The following is a 26,561-nucleotide window of genomic DNA, read 5'->3' on the forward strand; positions in this document are numbered from 1 at the left end:
TTCAGAAAGAAAGTTAAAGTGAACTCATCACAACCTCAATGCTGCCCTCACTGAGCGCAACTTAAAGGGAATGGATCATCAAAAAAAAATGACCAGTTTAAAGGGGTTATTCAATCCCTATAATGTCCCCCTTAATGCCGCTGCATCTCCCAGTCATGTGGATCAAAACATAGGGCGAGGAAGGGGGAGGCAAGTTCCCACTGCGGCCTGCTATTGGCTGCCCCTGTCGCCGGATGTTTTGATCCACGCAACAGGGAGATGCAGCGACAGCCATGTTGGCATCGGAAGCAACGTGAGTTCCGGGGAGCGGGGCAAGTATGACCAGTATGTGGGGCCTGGACATTAAAGGGATTGGATAACCCCTTTAAGTTTTTATGTTAACCTCTTCAGGACACATGACGTACCGGTACGTCATGATGCCCAGGTACTTAAGGACACATGACGTACCGGTACGTCATGTGTTGTTTCGATCACTGCCGCCCGGCTGGCAGTGATCGGAACAAGGTGCCTGCACAAATCATTGAGCAGGCACCTAGGCTAAATGCGCGGGGGGGTCCTGTGGCCCCCCCATGTCGGCGATCGCAACAAACCGCAGGTCAATTCAGACCTGCGGTTTGATGCGCTTTTTGCCGTTTCTGATCCCCACGGTCTCTGACCACGGGGATCAGAAACTTTACAATGCCCAGAATATATATGTTATTCCTCCCCCTGCACCCCTGAATGATATTATGTGGGCGGGTGGTGCAGGGGGAGGGTTGCGGGCGGTGCGGGAGGTGCGGCAGGCGGGATCGCGATCCCCCGCCCGCCTCCCATTGCGTAATCGTTGGTGTAGAGTGGGTATACCAGGGTGCTGGCACCCTAGTATAAACGGCTGACATCGTTGATGCGATGTCAGCCGTTTAACCCTTTCCATACAGCGGTCCGTACGGACCGCTGTATGGAAAAGGTTAACAGCGCAGGGAGCTCCCTCCCTCTCCGATCGGGGGGCTGCTGTGCCTTTGCAGCCCCCCGATGGGAGTGGGAGAGAGCCCCCAGACAGCCCCCCGACACCCCAGTCCTTACCCTTCCCCGTCTGCGAAGTTGTGGCAGACGGAGAAGGTTCCCATGGCAACAGGACGCCTGCTCAGGCGTCCTGCTGTCCGTGGTGCTGAACAGATCTGTGCTGAAGGCATAGATCTGTTCAGTGTAAGTAAAATACAGTGCAGTACCCTATATAGAGTACAGTACTGTATTATACAGACATCAGACCCACTGGATCTTCAAGAACCAAGTGGGTCTGGGTAAAAAAAAAAGTTAAAAAAAGGGAAAAAAAAGTAAAAATCAAAAAACACATTTATCACTGATTAAAAATGAAAAAAATTTAATTCCCTACACGTTTGGTATCGCTGCGTCCGTAACGACCTGATCTATAAAACGGTAATGTTACTTTACCCGAACGGTGAACGCCATAAAAATAAAAAATTAAAAACTATGATAAAATAGAAATTTTGCCCACCTTACTTCCCAAAAAAAGGTAATAAAAGTGATCTAAAAAGTCGCATGTACACCAAAATTGTAACAATCAAACCGTCATCTCATCCCGCAAAAAAATGAGAGTATACATATTGGGTATTGCCGCGTCCGTATGGACCGGCTCTATAAAAATATCACATGACCTAACCCCTCAGGTGACCACCGTAAAAAAATAAAAATAAAAACGGTGTAAAAAAAGCAATTTTTTGTCATCTTACATCACAAAAAGTGCAATAGCAAGCGATCAAAAAATCATATGCACCCCAAAATAGTGTCATCTCATCCCGCAAAAAATGAGACCCTACTCAAGATAATCGCCCAAAAACTGAAACAACTATGGCTCTTAGACTATGTAGACACTAAAACTTTTTTTGTTTTAAAAATGAAATCATTGTGTAAAACTTACATAAATAAAAAAAATTGTATACATATTATGTATCGCCGCGTCCGTGACAACCTGCTCTATAAAATTACCACAGTGGGAAAAATGGGTTAAAATGGAAAATAAGGCAAAAAAATGAAATTTTCAAATTTCATCCCCATTTGCCAATAACTCTTGTGCAACACCTAAAGGGTTAACGACGTATGTAAAATCAGTTTTGAATACCTTGAGGGGTGTAGTTTCTTAGATGGGGTCATTTTTGGGAGTTTTCTATTATCTAAGCCTCACAATATGACTTCAAACCTGAACTGGTCCATAAAAAGTGGGATTTTGAAGATTTCTGAAAATTTTCAAAATTTGCTTCTAAACTTCTAAGCCTTGTAACATCCCCAAAAAATAAAATATCATTCCCAAAATGCTACAAACATGAAGTAGACATATGGGGAATGTAAAATCATCACAATTTTTGGGGGTATTACTATGTATTACAGAAGTAGAGAAACTGAAACTTTGAAATTTGCAAATTTTTGAGATTTTTTGGTAAATTAGGTATTATTTTGTGCAAAAAAAATAATTTTTTGGACTTCATTTTACCAGTGTCATGAAGTACAATATGTGACGAAAAAACTATCTCAGAACGGCCTGGATAAGTCAAAGCGTTTTAAAGTTATCAGCACTTAAAGTGACACTGGTCAGATTTGCAAAAAATGGCCTGGTCCTAAGGTGTAAAAAGGCTGTGTCCCTAAGGGGTTAAAACACTTTTTTTTTTTTTTTTTTAATCCAAACATTCTGCAGTTTTTGCACGGACCACTAAGGCTAATAATAGGTGCACACTTGCTTGCCTGGTACAGAAAACTTTTCATCATTATCCTCACAGCCAGGATTACAATAATAGAGGACACCTCTACAGATAGGCAAGTCTTTCCTTGAACCATGAACTCTGCACAGGGTGCACCTACCCAGCAATGATTGACAGTTTCCTGAGACAGGTGGTTCTGAGACATATATACTCATGGATGGGGGAAGTCATTTTCCTGGAAGGGTCTCTTTGAAAAAAAATCTCTCACACACATCCCAAATATTAATTTAAAGCATCTCAACCAGACAACTGACATACACTACAAGGATTTCACCTTTTCGTCGTCTAACAGGGGGCTCCCTGGCTCTGAATCCACAGAATAAGGAGAGAAGACAGGGGAAGATCCAGAATCCGATGCTGGAGGAGACATCATTAGAATATTTTGGTTGAATTCATCCATCTTCATTTCCATGCTGGTGTCCACCAAACTGCTCAAATCAATGCCCTTCAGATATTCTGTAAAATAACGATTGAGATTTAGGGAAATAGTAAAGTTCTGGCTTTTGTCTCCCTCAACTGGAGATTCCATTATCAGCATATGCACTTCTTTTTATCAAATGTTGACTGAGAGAATATGCAAATAGAATGAGCTTATCCAGCAATAACTTATCTGTTCAGCTGTTATTTAATGGACAAGCAGTGCAAAGAAGCTAATAAAAGACCGTAAAATCACTTATCAGGACTAGATTACCCTTTGATCATCCTAACATACAACTGATTATGCTTGGAAAAAAGGAATGGGAGAGAGTATTCCTAGGAACACCCGTCAATGACTTGATGAAAGAAAACGCACATTCATTGGCAAAAAGCACAACTGCTTTGGACACCTAAATCATCATTTCTGGGCAGCAAATCGCCTTAAAAAGTGTAAAAAGCAATCTGCTGCCCGGAAACAATTATTCTCTATGGGGATGAGCGATCGTAGCAATAATTGCCTTTCCCCATACAAAAGAGGTGATTGCTGCATGTAAATGCAGCTCTCTTTTCATCTGACAAGCAGGCAATCCGGTTCATTCCCAATAACTGGCTGCGGAGTCTGCCTGTGTATAGGGGCCTTAAAGAGGTTCTCCGCTTTTGCTATATTAATAATAGGTCATCAAGGTCAGATCGGCAGGGGCCTGACTGCCAGCACCCCCGCGGTTCAGCTGTTTGAAAATAAATCAATTCACTTCAATGGGACAGCTCTGTTATATTCCCTTGAATAGGAAAAAGCTGTCAAATTGAGGATAGGTCATCAGTATAGCAAAAGCAGAGAACCCCTTTAAGGATCCACTAAGGCTACTTTCACACAGGTGTTTTGGCTTTCCGTTTGAGAGATCCGTCATGGTCTCTCACAAGCGGTCCAAAACTGATCCGTTTTGCCCTAATGAATTCTGAATGGATAAGGATCGGCTCAGAATGCATCAGTTTGCCTCTGTTCGGTCTCCATTCCGCTCTGGAGGCGGACACCAATATGCTGCTTGCAGCGTTTTGGTGTCCATTTGACAAAACTGAGCAAAACAGATCCGTTCTGACACACAATGTAAGTCAATAGGGACGGATCCGTTTTCTATTACACAATTTGGCACAATAGAAAACGGATCCGTCTTGGCTATGTTACAGATAATACAAACGGATCCGTTCTGAACGGATGCAGATGGTTGTATTATCTGAACGGATCCATCTATGCAGATCCATGACGGAGCCGCACCAAACGCAAGTGTGAAAGTAGCCTTACATGGTCAGATAATCTGCCCGTACACAAGAGCCAATCAATAATTTACAGTATGCTGATCAGCGCTTACTTAGCACATTTAACCCGTTTAACCCGAGCTATGTGTAAATATGGCACCAACTCGCACTTGCGGCAGGCGCCATGGCCGGCAGGTCTCTGCTGTTTCATACAGCAGAGACCTGCAGCTAATTACTATGACCGGCATTAACGCCGATCGTGGTAATTAAAGGCGTTAGATGCTGTTATCAAGTGAGATCACTGCATCTAAATGCGCAAAAACCTGAAAGCGCCCTACTGATGTCCCGTGCGGCCAATGTGGGCATTGGTAGTTGCGCTGAACACTAAGCCTCGTTGACAAGGCTTATAGTGTTCATGCTGCAATTATTATTTTGGCCACCAGATGGCAGGCCAGGATAAGAAACGAGCAACTTCTAGTGTAAATCTCATTTTAAATGTGATCAAAAAGTCATGCACACTCCAAAATGGTATCAATAAAAACTACAGATTGTTCTGCAAAGAATGAGCCCCTAAAGAGCTCAGTGGACATAAGTATAAAAAAAAAAAAAAGTTATGGTGGTCTGAATATGGTGATTATTTTTATACTATTTAGACATACTGTCAAAAACCTATACATATGGGGTATCGTTGTAATTGTACTGACCCAGAGAATGAAGGGCATGGGACAGTTTTGCCACAAACGAAACGCCGTGGGAACAAAACCCGTAAAACAGTGGAGGAATTGTGTGTTTTTTGCAATTCAACCCCATTTGGAATTTTTTTATTCCACCCCATTCGGAATTTTTTTTTCTTCCCACTACATTTTATGCCATAATTAATGGTGGCATTAGAAAGTACAAACTGTCCCGCAGAAAAATAAACCCTGATACAGCTCTGTGACCGCAAATATAAAAAAGTTATGGCTCAAGGAAAATAGGAAAGAAAAATGAAAATGCAAAATTGAAAAAACCTCCAGTATCCTAAGGGTTAGGGCCCATGAACACGGCCGTGTGCGGGCCGTGGAACCGCGGCCTGGATCCCTCCTGAGAGCAGGAGTGCACGGCGTCATTGGTTGCTATGACGCCGTGCGCTCCCTGCTGCCGCCGCAATACAGTAATACACTGGTATGATCAATACCAGTGTATTACTGTACTGTGCCGGCAGCAGGGAGCGCACGGCGTCATAGCAACCAGTGACGCCGTGCGCTCCTGCTCTCAGGAGGGATCCAGGCCGCGGTTCCACGGCCCGCACACGGCCGTGTGCATGGGGCCTTAAAGGAAATCTGTCACCAGGATAATTGCTATTGAAGTAAAGCCATAGCCTAATAGCACTTAGTACAGTCTTTGTAGGTGTGCCTTTTTTCAGCAATAGATGTTTTCTATTTTCTGAAAATCCTGTTTATTTGGTTGCAAAGGAGCCAGTAAGGTGCCCAGAGGGGCGTCCCTCTTGCAGGAAGGAGCCCAGGCACGCCTCCTGCCAAGCCCATCCTCATGCTCGGAACAGGGAAAAGGGGGGCAGACTCATGGCCTGAATGTGATGTAGGAGGGGTGGGTGGACATATTGTGGCAGGACGCGTGCCTGGGCTTCTTACTGCAAGAATGAAGCCCCTCTGGGCACCTACTGGCTCATTTTCAGAGGATAAAAAACATATTGCTGGAAGAAAGGCACATCTAGAAATAAAGTACTAAGTGACTTCAATAGCGATTATCCTTTAAATGTAATAATGACTGTACCATAAGGGGATGAACGATCTTTCAGCCCCATACAGTTTTACATATTATCAGCACCACAACCTGATTACACAGGGAGATGAGCTGCTGAAAAATGATCATTTTCATGTCCGCAAATACGATGCTCTCAAAGACAAACAAATGTCTGCTCGCTTGTCAGCTGTTCGGCAGCCATATTTACGGGGACAATTATGAAAATGAACACTGGCCCTTAGACCTAAAGCTGCAGCTGAATGCGATCTGTCTGGCCATACAGAAGCCCAATGTGTATAGGTGTAGCGCAGTGTTCCCCAGTGTATGCTGATGGGAGAAAATAAGGCTTTATGTGAAAACCTACAGTCACAAATATTCTGTAAGACAGAGCCTAGAAGTCTTGAGACATTTCCATACATTTACTGTATGAACAACCTGTACGACTGCTGCATATAACATAGAAGCCTTGTTATACAACTTACTGTTTTTCTGATTGGCCAGTTTGAGAGCCATATTTTCCTGTCGAAGTTTCTGGTTGGCTTGCTGCAAGTATTTTATGTAGTCTATGGCTTTCTTCAAGACACCCGATTTGTGCATCTGAAAATGAAGACATTTAAATAAAACATGCATTACCAAAAGATACAAGGGTGCACATTTATCAAGATAGGCATCATCAGCATCTGATCAGCGGGAGTCCGACCCCTGCCAATCAGCTGTTTGAGAAGGCAGTGGCGCTGGCAGTAGTGCCGCGGCCTTCTCGTTATTTACCGCAGGCCCAGTGACATCACGACTAGTATCAATGGCCTGGGCAGGGCTAAGCTCCATTTAAGTGAACAGAGCTTAGCCCCGCCCAGGCCATTGATACTATTCACTACTGCCACTGCCTTCTCAAACAGCTGATAGGCGGGGGTCCCGGGTGTCAGACCATCCCCGATCAGATGCTGATGATCTAACAAGGCCCTCTGCTGGCAGTGGATCCGTGGGAGTTATGTAGAGGCGCCAGCTTCTACATAACTTTAGCGCATCCACCACCGATTCTAAATGTAAGACAGCTTCCTAGCAGTTTACATTTAGACCATTTTGTAATACAGCTGTAGAAAATGGTTAATGAGATGGGCCTGCTGGCCAGTACCCTTCCACGCCTAGGCCATGCTCACCTTTTTAGACCTGGCACGGGCAGAGAAAAGTCGCAGATTGCGGTGCAAAAACCTTTGTGTCACAATCTGCGCTACAAATACGCCAAATCTTTAGTGTGCCATTTACTAAACTTCCCCACTCAATACACAGGAACAGCACCATGTGCACGGGGATTACACTAATTTTATAGCTGTAAAAACAACACAATGACATGATAAATATATAATAAATAATAAACACACCATTAGTTAAAACATATACCTATAAACCTATACTTGCCAACTGTCCCGAATTTGCCGAGACAATGCAGGCAATTTTGCGCAGTCCTTGGCTGAAAATGGGCAGGGCTAACACAAACCCCACCCATAAATTAGCATTCCCAGGAGAGTTCATGGCATTCTTGAGGGCAGGGTTTATATGACCCGATTTTACCAACTGAGATGTTGGTACGTATGATAAACCCTATGTACTGGAAGCTGTCATATAGATGTTTGTGTAGTAGTCAAAGGTGCGACTTAAAGGGAACCTGTCACCAGTTTTATGGTGTCCTAACTAAGGGCAACATAAATAAGTGACTGATTCTCTTAGCAAAATGCTGGGTCACTTTCTTTAATTGACCCAGTCAATCTGCCAACATCTTCTATTGAAAAGCTCCAGCTGATAATGAGTCATGAATATTCATGAGCTCCTGACTCTCCCCGCCCACCTGCTGCTGATTGACAATTATTTTCCACATGAATCAGCAGCAGGTGGGCAGGGGAGTGGTTATAGCTCTGAATTAAATAAACGCTGGACTCAATGACATCACGCTGGACTCTGTCACGGCAGTAAGTGAATAAATCTAAGGCACTTTTTAGTAGTTAATGATTGTATATAATTAGTTAGATTATAATCAAATATCCACATGACAGGTTCCCTTTAAATTCATGATGAAGGCAAATACTAGCTACTGACTATTGGCATAAAAATATCTTAAAAACCCCTAAATAAGCCACACTCACCTTGGCATCAGTTCCCATCACCAAATCCTTTAGCTCAATGATTTTATCATTGATTGATGAGCGATACCTTTTCTCAATAATGTTATGTGTTGTTCTCCTCTCACCCTCCTTAGGCACCTCTGGCTGTTTTAAAGTGCCGGGCACCTGCTTTATAGGCATCTTTTCCTGTCCCATCATAACTGGCATAGTTGTCAAAATAGTCCCATTGCCACCAACCAATGTCTACAACAAGCAAATAGAAAGTAAGCAAATTATTAGAGTACCACTTCTAGTCAGCAAGAAAATAAGAAACTACCCAATTTAGGCCCAGGCTTAACATTTATGTCAAGTAACAGAACGCAGACAGATTTTATTCCCCTTGAGTTGGACTCCAGTAGACAAACTGTAAATGACCAGTGATTTCTAGGGAAGTGTGTAGAGTCTCACTCTGCTGACCCACCATTCTGCAGTAGATCCAGTGGCAAAATGACACAGCTCCATCCATTGTGCAGTGGACGGAGCTGGTTACTGCAGCGCTTCTCCCATAGATGTGAGTGAGAGCAGTGCTGCAGTAACCATCTCTGTCCATTACACAACAGGTGGAGCCATGTAGTTTTGGCAGGGGCACTACTGCAGAACAGCCGATAGGCAGGGTGCGGGATGTTGGAACCCTGACAGTGACGCTAGGCCATCCCCTTTAAGGGTTGGACATCCCCTTTAAGATGACAGACTTCATTGACAGGTTTTTTTTTTGTGTAGTTCCAACCTCTCCATTATAGGCATGCAGTAATCTTTTCGAGAATTATGAAATAGTGTGTGATGTGCAGCAGCTACCTCACTCAGGACACCATGACAATACAAGTGCAGTCACATGCCCGAGAAATATTCTTCTAATCAAAAAAAAAATCTCTTGCATTAGTCTGGTTTAACTATCCAACGTGAACCTACTTTTCAAGATATACTGGCTGCGCAATCTGCAGTGGATGGCAGTTGGACTATTTCCTCTACAATCTGTGGCCTAAAAGAAGTCTTTGGAAACATCTATAATTTTGGACAAAACCTGCATTTCCAAATTCTGTCCAGGTTATTAACTGAGAGAACAGAAAATGATGAAATCTCTTATCTGAAGCTGCATATCTACATTGGCAGCCATGTATCTTATTGCAGAGAAATGATCATCTACTGAAGCAAATGGCAACACCTTGACCCATAACATGGTGATAAGGCCTCAAGGCCTTTCTATTAATCATTAATTCTATATTGTAGCTAGCAACAGATAAGGAATGCCTTTACCCTAAAAGTGTACGCACCAAAAGTGAAGCTAAATAAAAATCAAGTTCCATAAATATTAAAGAACTGCGAATCACAGGCTGATGTAATAAGACACAACATTACAGTAATCACTACAAAATTAACAGTATTATAATTGTAAAAAAAAAATCCCCATTTAATCATTTGTACCTCAGCTTGGAATACTTATAAAGAAATCCATACTTGCCTGCTCCCCGCCACTCTGTTCCAGCTCCCTGCCTCCCTTTACTGGTCTTCTGGTTCCGGTACTGTAAACTTCATGGGGTCACGTGTGCCACGGCACCCAATAGTTGACCACAGCGGTGACATCCTCAAGCAGCATGTCACTGCTGGTCACGTGACGCTTGCAGATCTTGGTGGAAAGGCAAGTCCAGTAAAGAGAGGCAGGAAGCTGGAAAGGAGCGGGGCGAGCAGGTGAGTATGGGTTTCTCCACAGGTATTCCAGGCTGGGGAGCAAAATAAAAAGAATTATTACAAAATGGATTAGCATAAGCCCAATAATATCAGATCAGTGGGGGTCCAATTCTAAGCCAACTGTTTCTTCCCCTTCACTGTTTACCAGGCTCAGCACCATACTTTCAGTGGTGGTTGTGGCTTGTATTACAGCTCAGAGCAGTTCAGTCCCACTGAAGTGAATGGAACTGAGCTATAATACCACACAGCTACTAGCAAAAGTATTGGGCTGCACCCTGTTAACAAGGGAATACCACTGTTCCATCAATCACCGGATCAACTGGGGCACAGAGATCTGGACCCACATGAGACTGATATTGATGCCCCATCATTATCCTAAATAGTCCACAGTCCTCCCCCCACTATTTATTATTTGAGAACTTGATAGACCATTGTATTTCATCTTCTTCAGACTTGTCACATGGTCAGTGCCACAAGACTGGAGGAAGGCTGAAGTTGTACCAATATTTAAGAAAGGTAACAAGGTTGACCCGTGTAACTAAGGCCAGATCTTGAATGTGAAATTCGGATTTGGGCTCCACATATTATAAAGGATACAGCAGAACTAGAGAGGGTGAGGAAGGCAAGCAACGTATAATGGTAAAAAAGACACCTTAGAGGTGATAACATTTATATATAAAAAAAAAAAAAAGTGTGGTCAGTATAAAGAACTGATACATTAAAGAGTCATTACATACAGAGGAAAGGCGATTTACACAACAATAGAGAAAAATATTCTTTACAGTTGCTGGAGGAGGTCATGGTGCTGTTTGAAATGTGAGAGGCAATCAGGTCCAATCAGTTTATGTGGAGACTACAGACAAGGGGCATGCCATGACAAAGCTCTTCTCTTAATTCAGTCAGCACCCCTGACATTTCCATGTACTGTGAAAAAGTGTGAGGTAACATTTTCAAGGAGATTCCAAGATATTCTGATATTTGGGCCAAAACCTTCTCATACATCCAGATGTAATAGACATGAGCCTGTCAGTTTTGAATGGATGGGCACTGATCATTTTGAAGTGCAACTGACTTCCAGATCCCGACTCTGTGGATAACGAGCTTTATGAGCTGTGAATATCACTTGAAACATCCAAAGAAGACGCACAGTCCCTCTTCATGAGTTGGACATCACTCCCAGAGAAATGCGACTGTCTGACAGAGTTGAACCGGGTATCGACGTTCTGATACCCAATTGATACTTTTAGACCCGGATCGATATGATACCGGGTCTTACTATTTAATGCTACTAGGCTGCGCAGCCTAGTATCTGTTAGAGAACATGGCATGTGTAGTGCTCACTGTGTACCATGTTCTACTCAGCAGCACAGTGGAAAAGGAGGCAGTTTCCCCATCCCCCCTGTGCCGCTGCTGCCACCAATGGGAGCTTAGTACTGCGGAGGAGGGGAGGGACTGTGGCCACTGCACCACCAATGAATAGAATTAACACATTAATTTAAGTGTAGGCAGCGCGTGCCGCTGTGACCCACAGCAATTAACCCCTCAGGAACAGCATGTGTATGTGTGTACGGGTATGTGATACAGCCGCCGCCACACGCTGTCTACACTTAAATTAAAGGTGTTCATTATATTCATTGGTGGCGCAGTGTGCCCCCCCCCCCCAACGCCAGTATTATAAAGTAAAATCATTGGTGGCGCAGTGCCCCCCCCTCCAGTATTATCACTATTATAATCATTGGTGGCGCAGTGGCCACAGGTGACCCCCTCATTATATTTATTGGTGGCAGAAGCCACAGGGTCCCCTCCTCTTCATTGGTGGTACAGTGGCAGCTTCTGATCGGAGCCCCTGCAGTTTAATCCTAGGGCTCTGATCAGTTACCATGGCAGCCAGGACACTACTGAAGCCCTAGCTGCCATGGTAAGCTCCCCGCTGCCCTGTGCGCAAAGCACAGGGAGAGTGTGAAGTCCTATTGACCCTAATAGAGCTCTATTAGAGTGAATAGAACAAGGGATTAAACAAAAGTGCAAACTATTAAAATATTAAAAATATCTCTTTTGGTGAACAGAGTAACGGAAAAGAAAAATCACGATTCGCCATTTTTAGTCACCTTGTCCCCCCCCCCCAAAAAAAAATAGGATAGGACTGTTCTATTATGGGCCGGACATTCCATAAAATGCATGCAGCTTTTTTGGTGTTTTATTTTTTTCACGTGGTATCAAGTATCGCAATACTTTTTTATGGTATCGAAAGCGAATCAAAATTTTGGCATCGTGACACACCTACTACTGTATGAAGAAGATTGCATTAGCAATGCTTTCAGTTTGACTTATTTGTGCAAGCAGATCTGCTCACATATGAATGCCATTCTCTGGCCTTCACAAAGCAGGCTTACTGCAGACCACTCCAAGGCCTGTGTTCAGCTCAGTCATCTCAAATGAACCACAGATGGACTGTCTTTGCAAAGAAAGTCAGGGTCATACTTAATGTTAAGTCCAACTAATTATTTGTGTTATATGACTTGTGTACTGCACGGCACACTGAAAACTTCAGTTTTGATAACTGCTGGTCTGGATGCTTATAACATCAATAGTATTGAAGAATATACATTTCTCATTATTAGAGAACATCACCACTTCCATGACGAGATGGGAGAAAGCCAATGTTTCCACAACTTCCATTGTAGTGAATGAAAGCAACGTAGCTTGCTCTGCTATGCCGTTTGTGTAGCTTCCATTCACTACACTGGGAATTATGGAAACAGCAGAGCACCAGCCTAACCGGTGCCAGTGCTTAGTCCCATCTCGCTATGGGACAACACCTATCAAGTTTTATAAGTGATCTAAGAAAGGCTGAACTTGTTGGACCTGGGCCTTATTTCAACCTATGTAACAAATCAAATGTATTTTTTCCAATAATAAGACTATAAAAGGAAACTACTATTTAAGCTGTTCTCTAATATATTCTTTAATAGTAAAACAAACAGATAAAACAAAAAAAAGACTTACAGGTACTTGCAGAGCAGTGGTCTGCAGTGGGGTAGCAAGCGTTGTGATGGCGGGATTCTGTACCGCAGTCATGACTGGGCTACCGTCCGCTTTCAGGGCTGTGAGGACCAGGGACTCTGTCTTAATGATCTGAGGTTGTACAAGTAGCTGCATGGAAAATCCAGGCAAACAATCATTTAAAGCTGATGCAAAGTCATTTATATTGGTGCATGTTATGTTAGTAGCATTTTCTCCCACAAAACAACAAAGTGACCACCAGGCTCAGAGAATAACAAAGCACCACAGAACGCAATGAAAAAAGTAGATTCTCATAGTGAGGTGCCAAAAAACTGCCACCTACTGTATGTATGGCTAAATGCAGCAGTCTTGTAAAATATGCAAATCTTAAAGGGTTTTTTCAGGACTTATCAGCAGGATACATCTTTAATATGAGATCGGTGGAGATCAGACATGCAGAAACCCCACCATTCAGCTAATTCAGGTGGCCAGCAGTGGTGGAAACTATACAGTAGGTTTTCGGCACTGACATTCTGGGAGCTAAGTTCCAGTATCCTGAAACTGGACACTCCACAGTGGACGGGGCCTTCTGTTTAAAGGTCTGTTCACTGCATAGTGCCTGGCGCTGGTGACTGCCTGAAACATCAGAGTGTGGGGGTTCCAGGTGCTGGTTTACCACTAGAGTTTATGGTAAAATCATTATGTTTCTAGTAAGCCTGAGGCAGAGCTTAATAGGAATGTAACCTCTAGGGTTGAGCGAATCGGATTCAGATTGCTGTATCCGAACCAGATTCTTTTAAAAACATTGTCAAGGATATTGGCTCCGTCCTACTGTAAAATGTATTCCCTCCGCAGAGGTCTTTTCCGACGGCTCAGCAAATATCACAAGACTTATTTTGTCTCACCTCTATCACTGTGTCACTTTGTTTATTTGCATAAATTTATGTATGAAAGTACAAAGCTGAACTTGGCTTCGTTAATGAGGCATGAAACCAAGTTTGGCTTAGTATTTGAGAGGGTCTATATCTGGCCGGTCTGGCTGAAAAAGTCATGCAAGAAAATTAGCCATATTGCTTCCTTTGCTGGCTGGATGCATTTTTCCATCACATTATACACTGCTCATTTCCATGGTTATGACCAGCCTGCAATCCATCAGTGGTGGCCATGCTTGCACACTATAGGAAAAAGCGCTGGCAAGGACCATGGGAGCTCACATAGGCTGGTGTTTTTTCCTATCGTATGCAAGCATGACCACCACTGATGGTGGTCATACATTAATAAGTGGCTTGTAATAAGTTCCTCTACATAGTATTATTTGCTGAATTGAGACAACCCCTTTAGCTATGCATCTTTAAAACTTCTGACATGCCATGGGCACATCATGCTTTATTCATTTGGTGCAGACATCTTTAGAAATGCGGAGGTCTACAAGCTAAAAATGTACGGGGGGGGGGGGGGGGGGGGCAAGGTCTTTAGAATTGTGTTCAGTTTTTACAAACACAGATTGTAAACTACACTTCGCATGAATACTTTGCAAAGACGATGTCCAATTGCAAACAAATATACTTGAGAAGTGAGAATCTTACAGGAACTTGCTGCACTTGTGGAGTAACAGCCTGAACAGTAGCTGGAGTCAGGGTTTGGATTGTGCCCTGTGCGGCAGGACTAAGGGTTTGGATGGTTCCGTTGGCAGTTTGTGTGAGTACCCTCTGGGCTTGGACAGTTTGTACCTGTTGCTGGATGGTCACTGGTTGCATCTGCTGTGTTGCCATCAAACTCGAAACTTGGGGCTGCAGCACTAAGAACATCAAGAAGAAAAAATCCAGTTACCATAGGGCTGCCGCACATCGCCTGCTGTGGCCAACAGCTGCACGATTCAGTTGTTAGCGACATTTGGCAGCCGCAGCGTGTAACCCCCATTATGCAGCTTTCACCGGTGTGCTATGAGTGCCACATGACAAATGAACATATATTACAAATCTCACCTTGAAAACTTGCAGTGCCGGCATTTTGGTAGATGAGTGGTTGCTGTATAAATCGAGTCTGGGTGGTTGTGCTAAAGGCTGGCGTCAGCATGACCGTCTGCTGCTGCAGCTGATGCTGCGGAGGGGACTGTATGACAGGGCGAGGCTGAAGAACAGGCGTGGTCCTCTGAATGGGGTGCTGGACAGGATTTTTGACAGACACCACTGCTTGTGGTGTCTGAGGCTGTGGTGCTGGGATCTGGTAGTTCGGGGGCTGGGTCGGGCTATACGTCTTGGGTAAACCAGTGTCCATCGCTGTGTTTCCCTGGTAGCTGGAACACAACTGATCTTCAAAAAGGTCAGGGAATTCTCCCACCTGATTGCTAACAAACTGAAGCATTTCTGCAAGAAAGAAGAAATACAGATTAGGAAGCACTTCTATACCCAGTGTAAAGTAATCTGAGTTACAGTACATGCTGGAAATTTCTAATCCACTTCATGTGTCTCTGAAACTTTTTATTTTATTTTTTATATATTTTTTTTTTAAACATAACTAAGTTGTGCCATTTCTCTATTATTCCTTCTAGACTCTTATCAATGAATTGGCAGCAATCTGCAATTAAAGGGGTAATTCCCATCACAATGATCACTGTTAAATCTGTTAATGATTTGACAGTGATCATTTTTTGCAAATACATTTAATTACCCAATTTCCACCCTTTTTGAGAAAATAAGTCCCCTCTTACCTGATTGTCGCCTTTCGTCCCCCCTGGTTACGGACACCTCTCCTGTCGAATCCCGCCAGGCCGCACTTGCGCAGAAGACTGAAGATTTTCTCCCGGCCGGGCTATGTCCTGAAGGCGCACGCCGCCGCGCATGCGCCATGATGAGGTCTTCCGGGCCAGTATAGTACAGAGCCGCGAACGCGCACGCCGGCTCTGTACTATACAGGCCAGGAATAAGTCACCATGGCGCATGCGCGGCGGCGTGCGCGGTCAGGACATAGCCCGGCCGGGAGAAGACGTCAATCAAGCCCAGCCGAATCCAGGAAGTGAACGTCGCTTTCAATTGGGTGTGTCCCTACACAGTCTGACACTTTCAATCAGTGCTGCCAGTATAAGGCTACTTTCACATTTGCGTTCGGGGCTCCGCTTGTGAGTTCCGTTTGAAAGCTCTCACAAGCGGCCCCGAACGGATCCGTACTGCCCCAATGCATTCTGAGTGGATGCGGATCCGCTCAGAATGCATCAGTCTGGCAGCGTTTGGGCTCCACTCCGCTCAGCAGCCGGACACCTGAACGCTGCTTGCAGCGTTCGGGTGTCCGCCTGGCCATGCGGAGGCAAACGGATCCATCCAGACTTACAATGTAAGTCAATGGGGACGGATCCGTTTGAATTTGACACACTATGGCTCAATTTTCAAACGGATCCGTCCCCCATTGACTTTCAATGTAAAGTCTGGACGGATCCGTCTGCGGCTACTTTCACACTTAGAATTTTTTTTACAATATAATGCAGACGGATCCGTTCTGAACGGATCCATTGTCTGCATTATGTGAGCGGATCCGTCTCAGACGGATCCGCTCTGAACGCAAGTGTGAAAGTAGCCTAAGACGGTGCCAACTGGCTCATTCATAAACTTCTAGTAGGAATAATAAATTAATGGCGAAGAAATGCTCCAGAATTGTTATGCGAGTAGTTACTAAAACACACACGTCAGTAGAGGTGACAGGTACTCTTTAAAGACAGAAAATGAAATCTATGCATGCTATAAACAGGCACCGATTTATGGAACAGCTTAATATAGTAATAATCAACTTTATTAATATAGCGCCAATATATTCTGCAGAGCTTTACAATCAGTCATTAATTACATAACAACAAACAGGTCAACAATTAAAATAAGAGGAATGAGGGCCTGCTCACAAGAGCTTACAATCTATAAGGAGATAGCGGTGAGACAAAAGGTAACAAGTGCTTGATTTGTGCCATGGTCCGGCCATCTTAACACAATAGGGGACAGATATAAGGCCGCATGAGCTGTCACCAGCCTATATCTGTAGTGCTTCTGAGTGCACAGGGTGGGGGTGGATATCTGGAGATGGATCAGGTTAAGGGATAATACACGTATTTTCTTTCCGTTCTTTTTGTGGACCATATGTTGAACCGTTTATTTCAATTGGTCCACCCCAAAAAAAAAAAAAAAAAAACGGAAGTTACTCCGTGTGTATTCCGTTTCAGTATGTCCACATTACGGTCAAGGATAGGAATGTTCCATTAGGGCAAGCTGTTCCGTTCCGCAAAATACAGAATGCACACGGATGTCATCCGTATCTTTTGCGGACCGCAAAATACATACGGTCGTGTGCATGAGCTCTAAGAGGGGGGGAGTGAATGGAGGAGTGTTAGATCAGTAGATGTGATAGGCTAACCTTACCACTTTCCAAAAGTTGTGGAAGGAGAGAAAAGTCACATATGACTGGGCAAATATTACATGGTGCTTTTTTACATCACAAGACGAGTACAAATCACTGAAAGGGACTGTCCATGTTCTCTAAAAACATCCCCACGAGCCATTAGAGGTAATAAAATAAAAAGATGAAGCTCTAATCACCGGTAATGCTCCTGTATTTCCAGTGCATTCCACTGGATGTTTACATGACTGCAGTGGGGATGTGCCATATACCCTATGTGACTGCTGCAACCAAGCACTGGCCTCTGCGGTCTTGTGTGATATACCACTGAGGACAGTGGCACTTGGGGCTCTTTTAAATACCGTAACTTGGAAAACCCAATTAATAATAAATCATCCTGTAGGCAGAGGCAGCCAACGCTTAAAGCACACAACATTTTTTAGCCATATGTCATCCGCATTTTTCACAGATTCATTCCTATGGGGCCACGCACACATCCGTACTTTTTGTGGATCGGTGTGGCCGTTCCACAAATTATAGAACATAGATCCTATTCTTGTCTGTACTGTGGAGGAGAACAGGTCTTTTCAGTGATGGGAGCAAGACAAATGCGGAGCGCACATGAAAGGTATCTGTATTTTGTGGACTGAAATACAGAAATTGCATGAGGCTTTAGGCTTACTAATATAAAGATGTACATTTTGCAGATTTTGTTGCAGCGTTTTCCTTGGCTGAAAATCAGTTCCATTCACCTGAATGGGGCTTGCAGAAACACCAGGTGCTCGTCGCCCCTTTCAGAGGAATGGAACTGATTTTAAATTGTAGAAAATGATGCAACAAAATCGTCACAGTGTGAAGGCGCCTTAAAGGGGAGCGCACAGACTGTCTCTGTGTGCATGGCAGAGACAACTGTCTCAGAACTAATTCTAGTGGGCAGAGGTCTCTAGCAGCGCTCTTCATTATGGAAACACAGAGGAGGGGGTCATTTATCATTTAATGTTGTCCTTATGTCAGTTTTAAATCTATTGTTGCTTTTTGTGCCTGCACTAAATTTATGAAGTACACCAGGGGGTCTCCTGGCATAGGTTGCAACTTTTTTTTCAGACTTTCGCAAAAGTTACACATAGTAAATGTGCCATAATCCAGGTCTAATCTCACTTTTAGCTCTTAAATATAGACCACTGTGAAAAGTGGCGAGGATCACAAAATGTCGCAGGTGCCATGACTAAAGTGACATTTTTCCACCACAAAACTGATCAATCTGTTTTCATAAGTGACCCCCCAGAAGGCGCACTTTAAAGGGGTTGTCCAGGAATGAAGGAAATGAAAATACTTAAATACAACTTTATAATAAATATAAAATACATTAATTAAAATATCAATATGCGCTTCCCATACTAGAATACAGAATAAATAGTGTGTAAAATATATGTGGAAGCAATAGCAAGGTCCAGTAGATAAACAAAGATAATGTCAATGAGGTGAATGGGTTCCAATATTAAATAGTCCCAAGTATAAATAATACTGTAAAAACGTCCTGGAATAAAACAGATATAATGCCACAAAGAATGCCCTGTATGCCCAGTAGAAACAATGTATATAAACCAGGGCTGTGGAGTCGGTAGATAAATGGTCCGACTCCTTTGTATTTAATATACGAATGTCATTACCACAGAACTACTGGCTAGGAAGCTGCTGCCTTCTCCTTTGTGTGCTGATCTTCTGCTGAAGACAGGGCAGTGGGAGGATCCAGGAAGGGGCATTTATTGTAAAACATGATTTCCCCAGTAGAATCCCATAGTCATGTTTAAAGTTTCAGCTAACAATCGAGTTTACAAGTTTTTATAGCCTTAGCTGAATGACAGCAGTTTTTCAAATGGTTTACAGCTTCAGTCTTGAACTATTGACTATCCATTCCCTTCACTTATACAAGTGTCTAGTCCTGCAAAAAACACATTTACTTGATCAGTTATCAGTGAGAGGCGAGGATAACCATGGTCGCTGCGTCCCCTGTAACAGCGGAACACAACACAATGGAAAGTATAAGTATTGCCGCTCCTTAAAGGGTTTCTACCACTTTGATTTCACATAATTAGGTGTCAGACACTAGCAATCCGCTAGTGTCTGCTCTGCCAAACTATCCTGCTATAATAGCTTTTGGGGCAGCCGTTTACCTAAAAAAAAGAACTTATATTGATATGTTAATGACCCTCTAGGTGCTATGGGGGCGTCATTAGCACCTAGAGGATCGATCTACCTTCTCAAGATGCCGCCGCCCAGCGCCTCCCTCCAGCCCGCCCATCTGCTTCGGAATGCGATCAAACGGACGACTTCACGCGCATGCGCCGTGCGCGGCTGTATTCGGCGCATGCACAGTGAATGTCCGACCGCTTCCCTGTTCAGACATCTCCACTGCGCCTGCGCCGATGACGTCATAGCGCTCCATCGGCGCAGGCGCAGTGGAGATGTCTGAGCAGGGAAGCGGTCGGACATTCACTGCGCATGCGCCGAATACTGCCGCGCACGGCGCACGCGCGTGAAGTCGTCCGTTTGATCGCATTCCGAAGCAGATGGGCGGGCTGGAGGGAGGCGCTGGGCGGCGGCATCTTGAGAAGGTAGACCGATCCTCTAGGTGCTAATGACGCCCCCATAGCACCTAGAGGGTCATTAACATATCAATATAAGTTTTTTTTTTAGGTAAACGGCTGCCCCAAAAGCTATTATAGCAGGATAGTTTGGCAGAGCAGACACTAGCGGATCGCTAGTGTCTGACACCTAATTATGTGAAATCAAAGTGGTAGAAACCCTTTAAAGGGGTTGTCCAGGTTCAGAGCTGAACCTGGACATACCTCCATTTTCACCCAGGCAGCCCCCCTGACATGAGCATCAGAGCAGTTCATGCTCCGATGCTCTCCTTTGCCCTGCGCTAAATCGCGCAGGGCAAAGGCATTTTTCTGAGTACCGGTGACGTACCGGGGCTCTCTATGGGGCTAACAGGCAGCCCGGTGACGTCACCGGCACTGATGGGCGGGATTTGGCTCTGCCCTAGCCAGTAAAACGGCTAGGGCAGAGCTAAAGCCCGCCCCTCAGAGCCGGTGACGTCACCGAACACACCGCTGGGCGGAAGTTACCGCCCGGCAGTGTGTTATTGAAAACACAAGAGCCTGTGCCCTGCGCGATCTAGCGCAGGGCACGGGAGTGCATCGGAGCATGAGATGCTCCGATGCCAGGCTCAGGAGGGCTGCCGGGGTGAAAATAAGGGTATGTCACAACCCCTTTAACTGTGCGTTGCGTGCCATATAGTGAAGCATATGAAAAGCATGCTTCTTCATGGTCACTTAACGTGTTCGTTTTGCGGTAACATGACGCACTGCATGCATTGGCCTTTATTCTTACAGTAGAGAAGTACCGTATTTTTTGCAAAAGTGGGGGGAAAATAGCAGTGCATCTTATGGGGCGAATGCTACGACCGTCCGGTGAATAGGCTGAGAGGGAGGAGGGGCTGGGGGCCGGCATCTGTTTCTGTAATGGCAGAGGGGCCCGCTGCAGTCACTGTATTCTACTACACCAGGCCCCGCTCACTGTAGTATACGGTAATCATATCTAACTTGTGGGTATTGTTAAAGTATTCCAATCATCTTAAAATCTTCTTGGCAGTCAGGAGGCCAGGCGGGCGCTCGTAGCGTAGCTCATTACGTCACACGCCTACTCCGCCCACTTTATGAATGAAGCAGGCACCGGGCCCCGCTGCCATTACAGAAACAGATGCCGGCCCCCAGTCACTGCACAGGGACACTGTTATGGGGGGGGGGGGGGGGGGGGAATCTGTGGATGACACATAAGATAAGATGCTATATATGTGTCATCCACAGATGCCCCCACAATGATCCCCCCCATAACAGTGTCATCCACAGACCACCATTAGTTCAAAACCCACCAAAAGCACACCTTTTGGTTAAATTTTTTTTTCTTATTTTCCTCCTCAAAAACCTAGGTGCGTCTTATAGGGCGAAAAATACGGCAATTAATTATAACTTTTTGTGAATTGGGACATTTAAACTTGCTTTTTTTTATTTTTATTTCAATTTAAATCTAGTAGGGGTCGGAGTCAGTTCGTTTTTTGCTGACTCCGACTCCAGGTACCCAAAATTGCCTCCGACTCCGAAGCCCTGATATAAACAGAGGTAGCGGCGTCCCGCTATATGAAATTGCCAGCGGCATCCCACTGGAAAAACTTTCCCTGTAATCGTTTTGAAAGCCTGCCGAAGAAAATGGAACAGTCTTACCGTATCAATGAATATCCCACAACCGCTCAGCTGGATGGTCCTGTACTTGTAGGACCAGTATTCACGAGCGTTATTCGTCCCCACTCTCCCACGCTGGTAGTTTGTTTGACACGTGCAGCTAGACTCTGAACTATACAGCGCAAGACCAGCAATACAAGCCAGAGTCTAGCTGCACGTGTCAAACAAACTACCAGCGTGGGAGAGTGGGGACGAATAACGCTCGTGAATACTGGTCCTACAAGTACAGGACCATCCAGCTGAGCGGTTGTGGGACATTCATCGATACGGTAAGACCGTTCCATTTTCTTCGGCAGGCTTTCACAACGATTACAGTGAAAGTTTTTCCAGTGGGACGCCGCTGGCAATTTCATATAGTGAGACGCCGCTACCTCTGTTTTTATACATTGTTTCTACTGGGCATACCGAACATTCTTTGTGGCATTATACCAGGAGTACCCATCTGTTTTATTCCAGGACGTTTTTACAGTATCATTTATACTTGGGACTATTTAATATTGGAACCCATCCACCATTCACCTCATTGACATTATCTTTGTTTATCTACTGGACCTTGCTATTGCTTCCACATATATTTTACGCACTATTTATTCTGATAATATTAATTCTTGTTGATTAGGAGTCTTTATTAGGATGTCCTTATTATATAGTATGGGAAGGGCATATTGATATTTTAATTAATGTTTTTTTATGTGTCAATAAATTCTTTATGGTCCGGATACCTTGAGAGTGTCCAGGTTCTTTTTGTTTCACATATCCAAATTCAAGGGGATAGGGAGAGTCCTCTTTTTCTGAGTGCACCTCTGTTTGGTCTTAGTGAGTCCTGTGCGCCACATTCACTATTTTATTATAAATATATTCCCAAATACCTTTCATTAGTTATAATGGCTTGTTTTGTATGGGGAGCAATCATTAGGGGAAATAAAATGGCCGCCGTCCTATTAGTACACATAAAACCTGTCCTAATCACACAGCAAGACAAGTTACCTCAGAGCAATGAGCTAAAGAGCTGCCTCATCCTCCTCTCTGCTCTGCTTGTCAGGGATTAAGATCCTGAATACAGTAGTTAATATGAATCTCTGTAGAAATGAAGTTCATGAGGAGACAAAGTACAGAGAGGAGGTGGGGATACAGTAATGAGCAGCAGCTCTTGTATGCAGTCTCCATTACCACAGTCTGTCCTGTTTGTCTTCTGTGTGCTTCATGTCTTCTCATTAATGCCATTCCTACAGAGATTCAGCTGAAGATCTTATCATCTGTATTCAGAGTCATAATCCCAGACAAGTAGGAGAGGGGGATGAGGCAGCTCTTTACCTCAGTGTTGTGAAGTAACTTGTCCTGCTGTGTGAGTAGGACAGGTTTTGAGTGTACTAATAGGATGACAGCGATTTTATTTCTCCCAACGATCGCTCCGCAGACAAAACGAGCCATTATAACTAACGAAAGGCATTTGGGAATATATTTATAATAAAGTAATATTTAAAGGGAACCTGTCACCTCACAAAACCATCCCAAGCCGCCAGCAGTACCTGCGTGTAGCCAGCAGCGTTTCTGATGATGCCTTTCTTCCTGAAGGCAGAAGCAGCAAAAGTACTGAAAACGTTTTATCCCCTGCCTGCGCGCTTCTCCACACAAGCTTGAAGTCGAGAGGACAGCGGCTTCCTTGCTTCAAGTCACGGTAACCGTGCCCCCTTCCCTGCCTCTTCGCTGTGACTGACAGTGCTTATGCAGAGAGTTCGGCAAAGCCAGCCAAACTGCCGGCTGTCAGTCACAGGGAAGTGGCAGGGAAGGGGGCACGGTTACCAAGACTTTAAGCAAGGAGGCCACTGCCTCCTTGACTTCAAACATGTGTGGAGAAGCGTGCAGGCAGGGGTTAAACAATGTTTTCAGTACTTTTGCTGCATCTGCCTTCAGGAAGAAAGGCATCATCAGAAAGACTCTGCTGGCAGCTTGGGATGATTTTGGGAGGTGACAGGTTCACTTTAAGTATTTTTACTTTCCTAATTCCCGGAGAACCCATTTAAGCTATGTCCACACGGGCAAAATATATGTGAGAAAAGAGAGGCGATAAGAAGACGGATCTTTCTCTGAGAAAAGCGTGCTTCTGGCAGTGAAAATGCCACTAAATACTGCAAATAACACATTTTAGCCCTTCCCCATTGACTTCAATGTGGTAACACGGCTTAAATACACTTGAGAGAAGTAATATGCCAGCATTCGTGAAATCAGCTCCGTAAGAAAAGATCATGTGCACTAGAGATGAGAGAAGCGAGCTTCGGATGCTACATCCAAAGCCACTTTGCTAAAAAACTTGTGATACTGTACAGAGATTCGTCTCCATATGGTATTAAAATGTATGGGCTCCAATGAGCCAAAGTAAGTTATTCACAAAGTCACACCAGACTTCGGTAATTGATTGTTACAGTGAAAAAACACTTAACTTAAAAACATGGAACCAAACTCGGCTTTGGTTCTGAATGGTACCTTAGAACATACATTCTAATACTATATGGAGATTAATCTCCGTACACTATTATAACTTTTTTTTTTTTTTTTTTTTTTTTAGAGAACTGACTTCTGATGTAGCATTCGAAGTTGCTTCGCTTATCTCTGATGTGCACTAAGGTGTGATATTTTTCAATAAAAAAAAATTGATGAAAGCTCTTCATGGTCCGCAAAACACGGATCCACAAACAAAATGGATTACATCTGCGTGACGTCTGTGTTACATCTGTTTTTCTGCTGATCCATTGTAACAATGCCTGTCCTTGTCGGCCAAACGGACAAGAAAAGAACATGTTCTATCACTTTGCAGAATGGAGTGCGGACATACAGATACAGAATGCACACAGAGTCTTTTCAGTTTTTTTCCGCTGCCCCACTGAAATGAATGGTTCTGCATACGGGCCAGGAAAAAAAAAAAAAAACACGGAACAGACAAAAAGACATTCGTGTGCATGAGCCCTAACTCCGTATAGAACTGCAATTTTACACAAGGCAATACGCTATGTATTTTAGTTGTTTGAACACAGCCTAATAAGATGAAGCGAGATGACACTGCTCTGGGCTCTGTCTTTGACCGTATGTACGGAGGGGGCTCTCCCCCTCGTCATCATTTATATTAGGCTGGGGTCTCCTTTAAAAAAAAAAAAAAAAAAAAGGCAGCATAGGACACAAAACAGAGTAATCAGAATCAGTGATTTAAATAAATAAATAAAAAACGCCCCTATAAACTATTCAAGGAAGGGGAAAAAAAAACAGATGAAGAAGGTACATGCCCCGAGCTGCCAGCCTAATGAACATCTACAATATACGCCGATACCTCTGCATCCTTGCAAGATAAAGAGCAGTTGTCATCTGTTTGTGAATGTAGCTCTGGGTCAACAAAGGCTACACAATAATTCATGAAGTATTTGTACAGTAAATGCACGGATACTTTAGATTACACCTAAGGCTGCGTTCACATCACACTTCTACCATCTGCTTAGCAGATCGGGCTATGAATATGTACGGAAGGACACCTATTTTATAGGCTCGTCACTGTCCTTTTAATTTTTGGCAGACATAGAAGTGCAGTACGCTCCAACTGTACCGTGATAGACTGTTCTTTTTTAACATTGAAGTCTCTGTAAAACAGACGCCCTTCCGTTGACATCCACTCGTATATGTTTAGTGTATCTGTTAAATAGAAAATGGATGATGAAACGTGATGTGAACATGGCCGAAATCTAAACTGCAAACTGGTGCTCTAAGAAACACTAACCCTTTGAAGACTAATGCCTTTCAAAGTTACATAAAATTAGGGATCGAACAATATAGATTATTTAGAGCAGATACCGATAACCTGTGAACTTTCAGGCCGATAGCCGATAACTTATACCGATATTCTGTGCATTTTCATAAAAAAATAAAAATAAATTTCTGTTACTGCGTTCGTCACTTTTTATTTAAATAGTTTAGACTTTTCGGATGTGGCAATATGTTATATGTTTATTGTTTATAAAAAAATTATGTAAATTTGGGAAAAGGGAGTGATTTATACTTAAAATATTTAAATTTTAACTTTTTATTTCATAAATATTTCCCCCCTTAGGGGCTAGAACCTGGGATCTTTTGATCCCTTGTCCTATTCACCCTAATAGTGCACACATCAGCAGGGAGGTTACCATGGCAGCCAGGGCTTCAGTAGCGTCCTGGCTGCCATGGTAACCGATCGGAGCCCCAGGATTACACTGCTGGGGCTCTGATCAGAAGCTGCCACTGCACCACCAATGAATGAAGAGGAGGGGACCCTGTGGCCACTGCGCAACCAATGATTTTAAAACTGGGGGGGTGGGGGAGGGCGCACTGCGCCACCAGTGCATTTAATACTGGGGAGAGCGCACTGCGCCACCAATGATAATTAACGTTATATACAGGAGGCGGGTGTGTCGGCGGCAGAATCATGCAGCCGGCACCCTGCCTCTGACAGGGAGCTGCAATCAGCGGTTAACCCCTAAGCTGTGGCACCTGGAGGGGTTAACTGCGGTTGATCGCTGCTTCTTGTCATATCGGCTGGACGTTAATTATCACAGGTGGCGCAGTGCGCCCGCCCCTCCACCTCCCGTCTCTCCTCATTGGCAGTACGGCACAGGGGGGAGGTGTTGCTGAGGGAACATGAGCGCGCCGACAGCAGCGCGCTCATGTTCTGTGATAGCGTGCTGGACGCATTATCGTCAAGGTTAGATGCCAATAATTTTGAAAATCATGAATATCGGTAACTCCAATCAGTCGATCCCTAATAAAAATGTCACCTTTTGGGCATTCTAAGCATTTTCTTGGGAGCACAGATCAGGCTTTAAAGGGGATGCGTCACGCTTTATGCTGCT

General features: G+C 44.1%; 1 protein-coding gene across 3 annotated transcripts in view; it reads right to left on the minus strand.

The window, feature by feature from the left end:
- SREBF2 (sterol regulatory element binding transcription factor 2) overlaps nt 1–26,561 on the minus strand; it is a 63,255-nt gene that overhangs the window by 21,709 nt on the left and 14,985 nt on the right. For 2 of the 3 annotated variants that reach the window (XM_044300508.1, XM_044300507.1), the window contains exons 2-7: nt 14,998–15,378; nt 14,599–14,810; nt 13,016–13,162; nt 8,306–8,527; nt 6,650–6,764; nt 3,028–3,209 (exon numbers count right to left, since the gene is read on the minus strand). In XM_044300508.1, the coding sequence (XP_044156443.1) occupies nt 3,028–3,209; nt 6,650–6,764; nt 8,306–8,527; nt 13,016–13,162; nt 14,599–14,810; nt 14,998–15,378 (1,259 nt within the window). The remainder of the gene's footprint in view (nt 1–3,027; nt 3,210–6,649; nt 6,765–8,305; nt 8,528–13,015; nt 13,163–14,598; nt 14,811–14,997; nt 15,379–26,561) is intronic. The other variant, XM_044300510.1, reaches the window with a different exon arrangement.

Source organism: Bufo gargarizans, chromosome 7, assembly GCF_014858855.1.
Source record: "Bufo gargarizans isolate SCDJY-AF-19 chromosome 7, ASM1485885v1, whole genome shotgun sequence".
Lineage (NCBI taxonomy): Eukaryota > Metazoa > Chordata > Amphibia > Anura > Bufonidae > Bufo > Bufo gargarizans.